The sequence below is a fragment of the Solanum dulcamara genome, chromosome 10, assembly GCF_947179165.1.
Source record: "Solanum dulcamara chromosome 10, daSolDulc1.2, whole genome shotgun sequence".
NCBI lineage: Eukaryota > Viridiplantae > Streptophyta > Magnoliopsida > Solanales > Solanaceae > Solanum > Solanum dulcamara.
In genome coordinates this window covers 67,337,773-67,345,834 of record NC_077246.1, presented here as the reverse complement: position 1 = coordinate 67,345,834, position 8,062 = coordinate 67,337,773, and the positions used below count along the sequence as shown (strand labels likewise).

General features: G+C 37.5%; 1 protein-coding gene across 1 annotated transcript; it reads right to left on the bottom strand.

Annotated features, from left to right (window-relative positions):
• Positions 1–247: 247 nt before the first annotated feature.
• On the bottom strand, positions 248–7,618 carry LOC129870021 (RNA demethylase ALKBH10B). The gene is made up of 8 exons (XM_055944584.1): positions 6,630–7,618; positions 4,822–4,938; positions 4,385–4,491; positions 3,966–4,083; positions 2,325–2,444; positions 2,128–2,240; positions 1,897–2,051; positions 248–1,187 (listed from the first exon to the last, which is right to left on the bottom strand). Exons 1-8 carry the CDS (start codon positions 7,198–7,200, stop codon positions 569–571), a joined length of 1,920 nt encoding a protein of 639 aa, XP_055800559.1. The 5' UTR covers positions 7,201–7,618; the 3' UTR covers positions 248–568.
• Between the last annotated feature and the right edge of the window lie 444 nt (positions 7,619–8,062).

Sequence of the window (8,062 nt, the reverse complement as noted above, 5' to 3'; positions counted from 1 at the left end):
GGAGCTATATGTCGATCGTAGTATATATATATTCCACACTACTTTGCTATTAATTGTCATGTATTTCTATTGATTGCTGCTATGATTTGTTTGAGCCAAGGATCTTTCGAAAATAACCTGTCTACCTCAAAAAGGTAGTGGTAAGATCTATATACACTCTACTTTCTCCAAACCCCACTTTGTGGGATTTCATTGGTTTTTTTGTTGTTCGTTATGAGAACAGGGCAGCACAGCTGATAGAAAGAAATACTACTACTCGTAACTTCTATTTAATGAGTTGAAACTTTTCTGTGGAGCTACAATAAAGTTTGTAACTAAGTTTTCCTCATCTAATATAAGATATATATATATATATATATGTTTGACAAGACAACAAAAAAGGAAGAGCAAGCAAAGGGGTGCATGAAGAACAGATAACTCTCCTTCCCTTGCTCTGCTGGATGCAAGTATAACTCTGAACAATTGCCGCTCTTTACATTTTCTTCAAACTCACTGCAGTTTGTAGCCTTAACCTTCCGCTCCAACGATACATTTGCCCTATTTCCACCTTGGTTTCAGCATGTTAGTGTCATTCTTCATCAGCCACTGCTTTCTCTGCATCAATAACATCTGCATTTCCATTGACCTCTTGTGTTTGTCCTTCACTACTATCTGTGTTAACTTTCTGAGAAACAGTTGAATCACTAAGAGCACCAGCATTTTCAGCAGGAATGTTATCAGAGGCTGAAGATCCAGAGCCTGGAGGAAGGAAAACTCCAGTGCCAGGGAGTGGCAGTCGGGGTGGGGGATGCCTAGGAGGAGGTGCTGCCCATCCAGCTGAGGCAGGTGGAAGGGCAACTGGTGCTGGAAAAGGCATAGCTGGTGCAACTGCAGCGGGAACAAAAACTGGCTGGATATTGCCAGGAGCTAACTGCGGACGAACAGATGGAACAGGTAATACACCAGTTGTTGGCATGGGACCATAATGCTTGGGCCCAAAAGGACGACGGATATGATTTGGTGACCTGCTAGGAGGAACCCACTGGGGGACAGGACCTCCTGCTGATGAAGGGAAACGCTGACTATCACCAGACTTGATTCTTCTCGGCTGCAACTTCGTAAAGGTCACGAGTATTCGCTGCTTCCGGAGGGATGGAATCGCATATTTCACAAATTCAGTTGATCTTCCCTGCAATACAAGTACAGATCTGTGCATTTTCTCGAAGCAGAAAGATACATTAGGTGATTACTCTGGGAAAATAGAGACGAGAGCAAAGTGAAAAAGGCAGCAGTGGAACTTAAAGAGACATGCATATGAGAGAGAGAAAGAGAGAGAGAGTGTGTTTGGGTAGGGTCATTTTCGCATTTCAGTCCGAATAATAGGATAATCTTGATTTTGGTCTAACAGAAATACATTAGTAACTGTGTCAACTAATTAGGGGGGTTTGTTGTCGCTTCTACTACGTAAAACAATTTAACTCTGCTACGAAGTCCATTAAATACTCTTCTCTCATCCTAAATAGTCACAATTACAGTTTTGCAAGTTCAAGTATTGCTAGTTACTGCAACTTCCGAATTAATTTAGGACTGAGGATGAGGATTTGAGTATTTAAAAGAGTCTTTTGGGGTAATGGATGTTTGTGGAGATTTGAAGAAAGGATTAAAGGGACAAAAAGCATGATAAGTCTAATTTTGTTATACTTCTTTTCAATCCCTTCGACCCTTCTAGCAGGAGCATATCTACTCATTAAATGTAATTTGAATGTATAGCGTGCTAGGCTGGATAACGCAGCAACTCAATTTGGAGTCAAGTTATAATTCAAGGAAAAATGAAACCTCCCCAATACACGCCCAAGACAAAATAGTAATCAAAAGAAAAAGAAATAACTGAACAAGAAAGGCCGAGGAAAGGACTACCCCGGTGCAAAAGACAGTTTGAGAGAGCCTCGATAATCGCCTGGATGATCCACGCCAATCACCTTACCGAAAGTCATTTCGCAGTCGGTCAAGAACAACATAGTTATTGGCCGCCCGTACCAAGAAGGCCACAAATGAGGCTGTGAGTGGTCCCCCTACAATAATTAGCAATATATCAAATCTGCAAAGCAATCACCATGGCCATAAGAACTAAAACTACTGCTTGCAAACCTCATTGAAGATATCAATAACGCAAGCATCCGGCTTCATGGACAATACTTGCATAGCACTCAGTTGATCAATAACATCTTGGAACAAGCCAGGAATCGCTTCTGTTTTCCGGTCTGTAAATTCAATTAAGAACCCCATAACTACACCGGAAAGGAAATTTATATAAGTTTATCCTATTGCATAAATGTTAGACATGCCTTTGTATGTTGAAATGGCAGCTTCTTCCTCGGGAGGTGCATCTACAATGGGAAGGCCCAACTGGACCATCTCCCTTCCATGCCCCTTCATAGGTCTCTTTGAGACTATAAATGTCTGCGCTGCTTGTCAAAACATTTCTAATCATTGACATCTATATTAAAGAGTCAGATAGAAAGGATAGAACTTCAATCAATGCTCTTGCTTATCTTGCATTTAATGAATTTAAGAATATTATGATGTGAAAAGCACAGTACTGACAGACATTTCATTTGGTAACAGGTAACTGAATTCCCTGTATCTAAGAATGCTAAACCAACATAAAGTGCATACTGAGGCTGCATTTGTGTGACATAAGGATAAACCTTTTTCTCGATTTTTACCTAAACAAAAGTGCTTGCCCCAAGAAGGCAAGAAATATTTATACAGATTGGAGCAAACCACTTCCATCTTTTAAGGATGTTATTCCTTTTGTCTTCTATTACTGCATATAATGTGCCCTCAGAAAATGCAAATAATTTTAAATTTTACCTGCAAGTAACTATCACCAAAGATGTTCCCTGTGCCCCACCCAAAACCTCAAATACTATTACATGCTACTGACCTTTATGTCCAACCAAAGACCCAAAGTATCCTAATCTTTTTATAGTGGACATACTATAATAATTTAGACGAATTTCTAAAATAACTTTTTTTTCACATTTAATTTCAGATAAGAACTCCTCATCAAAGATGAAGATTAAGCAGGAGTAAAAAAAGGAAGCATACAAGGAAAATAACAGCATGATGAATATTAAAGGGAGAAAGTAAAACAGGAAGAAAAAAATTTAATGATCTTAAATTTATGTAATAGCATAGTAATTTTAGTTCAAATAGAAAAAAAGTGAACTGGGGCAAGCCTACTAAAACTGAAAGCTATATTAATAATACTTAAGCTTGATTCCAAAGTTCTTCCTCAGCCGACACAAAATTGATTGCTTCCCCTAGTAATAGCAGAAAAAGTAACTCTTAGTGCCGCTTGGTCTACTTGACAATTATGATTTGTATTCAAAAGGCAAGATTCACAGTTAGAAGAGGGAATGTCTTAACTTAAGTGAAGGCATCATTTTGGTCTCCAGTGATTCTAGTTTCACATTGAAAGGTAAGTTCACCTTTAAAAAGGTTTCATATAACTTATCACTATTCGAGACATTTTTATCAGGCTTCAATCCAAATCCTCCACCCCACCCCACACAAAATCCCAAAAAATGAAGCATAGAAAAAAGCTAGCACTCAAGGAGGACGCTTCAGATCATTCACAGAAACAGCCACAAGATGCTCCAGATAGAATAAGTGAAGACTGGTTTGTTTTTTTTCCATGTTTGCCAACTCACAAACTTTTTTCTCATCTCCAATTCAACCCATCCCCACCCCCACCCCCACAATCCCAAAAAAAAAAATGAAGCGTAGAAAGAAGCTACCACCTAAGGAGGACATTTCAGATCATTCACGGAAAGAGCCACACGATGCTCTACATAGAATAAGTGAGACTGGTTTGTTTTTTTCCATGTTTGCCAAATGCCAACTCACAAACTTTTTTCTCTTGTCCAAATCAAGGTTTAATTGACAAGTGCCACACTCCAAACACAGAATAAACAACTTACCAGGAAGCTGTCCTCTTCTACCAGCAGCTCTCAAATCATTTACCAAAGTAACCAGTTTTGACACTTCTGAACTGCTAAGCAGTTCCTCATAAAGTTTCATGCCATCAACAACATTAACCTACAGAAGAAACCGCTGCTTCTTAGCTTATGAACAAATAAATTTGCATCTTGAGCCAAGTTACTATATCAGACGGATTTCATAAATTGCACCTAGGCGGTGCTATTATGAATAGTAAAAAGACCTTTAGCTCCCTTAGTTATGCAGGGAGCCTAAAAGATCAACAAAAGTATTTACATTATACACATCCTTCAGATTACACCAAGAATACAAAAATTGTTAAGTCCTAAACTTCACAAAATGCACTGCCGTATATTTGTTCTCAAGCTGAAAAAGAAGAAGCTGTAAATTTTAACATTACCGGTTTTCCATCGTATATCTCTGTAGCAACAAAAGTTTTGGGTACAACATTCTGCTTCTCAGTTGGTATTTGGATGGAATGGGATTCGTTCTCCACATTAGAAGACCCTTAAAAAGTAAACATGCAAAACATTACTGACTGAGGAATATAGTTAGCTTAGATAAATGAGTAAAACGTAAACAATACCATATCATCTCACACCCATCACAATCAATTTCCACAAATACAAACTAAAACAAGCACAAAACAAAATTGCCTTGATAGAAGAGGTTGATATGGCTGATTAATGCAGTCTTACTTTCTTTCTCTTTTTTTCTTTTTGGTGGACAAACTAATTTGGCTTATTAGAACATTCCAAAACACAATGCATTTCTAAAAAATGTTGTTCCACAAACAAATAAAAAGTAGGATCTGATTCAGAAAAATAAACTACATACCTTCAGAGTTTGAATCGCGTTTATCATCAGTTTTGTCCACTTCACCTTGTGAGTCGCCAGCTTCTATGCAAACTGAACTCTTCATAGAGCTATTTGCTTCTGGGTTTCCATCCAATTCTGTTCCATTGAAAATGAACAAGACCAAAAATCACTTTCTTAGCTTACAATGCACAAGAAAAGCTACATGAACACATCAAAAATCTGCATTTAAAGCGGTGAACAAACTTTAGTTCATATGGCTGTACTTTAATCTGATACTCCCATTGGTTTGTGATGATGTGACAGTAAAGGAAGTTATGCAATATACAAAACCCAAGAGAAAGGTCCGCCTCACATCAAGTCAGAGGTATAACTTTCTTCCAAGTTCAGAATAATATCCTTCGCATGATCAAGTGGTATCCTCACAAAAAATCTGATTAAGCATGATCATTAGGTACCAATGGCAAACTGAAGCATTCACCTTGGATGCAATAAAATAAATGTGTATAGGACATGCCAAAATTCTTTTCTCATTTTGAAGCACATTCAAGTAATTTGAGGCCTGGAGTTATTATTGAAATGTGCAGGAAGAGACAAAGAGCTTCATCACACCCCTAGTGTGACACCGCATAAACAAAGTAGATGAAGTTTGGTAAGCACTAAGCACAATCATATGAAGACAATTGAAGGAATTCATTAGCTTTGCCTCAATTGTAAAAGTTACTAATATCAAGATTTACATCGTCCTAATTATCTTGGCAAAATAATCTGCAAGACATGATTTAAATCCATATCACAAAATGCAAAACTCCAATACTCTTCCCATTGTCTAATTGCATTATGGCCGGGCTGATATCCCTATGAAGTATCTAGGAAGAAGCTTGCTCTCGCTCCTTCTCCCTCTTACATGCAATGACAATAAAATCTCTAGTATTAGAACTTCTCTCACTCACTCTCAAATCTCAATCGCTAGCACACATCAATGAAAGCAACGACTTCTTCTAGTTTAAGATTTAGATGTGCTCCACTCAACCATACAGCTGGTTAGCAATATCCTTGTAATCGTCAATTAAACTAAGCCAATGCGAACAGTAAGCTAGCACAACAAACACTTCTAAACCAGGAAGCAACTGAAATGACAAAAACTACCTCTTTGTGTAGATAGTTACCATGTGGAAAGTCACTAAGGGCTCGTTAGGTTGGGAAACAAGTTATCCCGGGATTGTTATCCCACCCTCAATGTGGGATAAAAATAACACTACAATCCCGGGATAACTTACCCCCGCAATTTTATCCCAACCAAATAGGGGATAAACCCATCCTAAAATTAATCCCCGGATTAGTTATCCCTTATCCCTCGTACCAAACGAGCCATAAATGTCCAAATTTATAGTGATGATTTCACTTATTCTAAGTAGAAATTTTGGATTGGAACAAGTGGTACTCGATCTCTTTCCATCAATTAATATAATCCATCGCTAAGTAGGTTTAACAAATTAGATTACACTCTGATTAAGGGAAATTAACAAACATCATTATCATTAAATGGTGATAAATCCAAATCTCTACAACCCATGATTACCAATTTGCTAAATTATTAATAATAGCATTCTCCTGTCTCCTAACCAATAAATGGAAAGGAACTAAGATTCTAAAATTCAACAGTTTTCTAAATAGATGATCAATTTCAAGATAGTCATCACTAACAGACCTATAGAATCAAATGTCCTTCAATCAATAAATTCCAAATAATTGCCTTATAAACACAAAGTATATACACCATATCCAATACAGGCAAAAAAGGAAAATACACCATTTGGACGTCTCACCTTTCTTCTCCCCTTGCTTCACTTCTACAACATCTATCTTTTCGACCCCATTGGTTTTACTGTAAGCATCCATAGAAAAATTCTGGCCCTGACTCTCTTTTCCATCTTTCAATCCCTCACTTTTCCATCCCCCTCCTCCTCCTCCTCTAGACCCATTCCTCTTTCCCACCTTATTAACCCCTCCATCAAAACCCCTTTGCTGCTTCCTCCATTCCACCTGATGTAATGAATAGATCACTTCAGACACTGAAAAGTACTGCTGCATATGCAGCACAGTGCTCCAATTTACTCTCCTTTGCTGTACACATCCAATCACTCCATCATACTCATCAGGTTCCCCTACTAACCTAAGATGATGACACAGAGCATCAATTATAGCATTTGATGCAGCAAATTCCCCTCTTAACCATGATATAAACCTGTCCCTCTCATCCACTTGCTGAGGATGAAACCATTGCTGCTGATGCTGATGCTGCTGTCGCGGCAGCGCCACCACCTCTTCTCCTCCTCCCCCACCTCCATTACCGTGCATTATCTCCGGCATGGCCACCGCAGCATTTCCCGATTGCATTTCTTGATCACTTAGTGAAAGAAAATCAATCAGAAAATGTTACTATCTACTAATATAACTATATCTTCTACTATATTAAACTAAAGGGGCATCAAAAATCAGCTCATTTTCATCAGATCTGGAGAAAAACGAAATGGGGTTGTTGACAAAAGGCAAAATAAATCTGGGAAAGGTTTGAATTTTTGGTAACGACCCAGAAAAGAAAATATGGAAATGTGTGAGATTAGGGAAAATGGGGAGATCTGAAGAAGGTTTACTGTGTTACTGTGTGAAGATCTAGAAAGGGTTGAAGAAGAAGAAAATTTTGGCTTATTGAGCACGCGTATTTCTGGTCCTAAAAATGGTGGTTTCTTTGTGGGTTTCTGTTTTTGACTCTCTCGCTCTCTCAAGGAATTCCACACTTCCTTTTTGTTTTTGATATTTTCGCACTATCATTTTTTTTTTTTTTTTTTTGTGTGTGTGAGATGTTTATTGAGATTCGATTAAATTTAATAATGTATTTTGCTTATATAAGGGTTTATTTAAAAGAGAAGTGATCTCTTAACTAAGTTCAACTAATTCAATTTGCATCATATAAAGTCGGCTACTCAATTCACATTATATAAGGTTTATTTAAAAGAGAAGTGAGCTCTACACTAAGTCCGACTAATTCAATTTGCATCATATAAAGGTTCATTTAAGAGGAAAATGTTGCCTCGACTAATTCAATTTACATTATATAAGGTTTATTTAAGTGTAAAATGATTTTTCAACTAAGGACGACTAATTCAGTTTGTAATATGTAAGACACATTTTAAACAAAAATATTCTATCAACTAAGTTTGATTAATCCAATTCGCATCATACAAGACCTAGTTAAAAT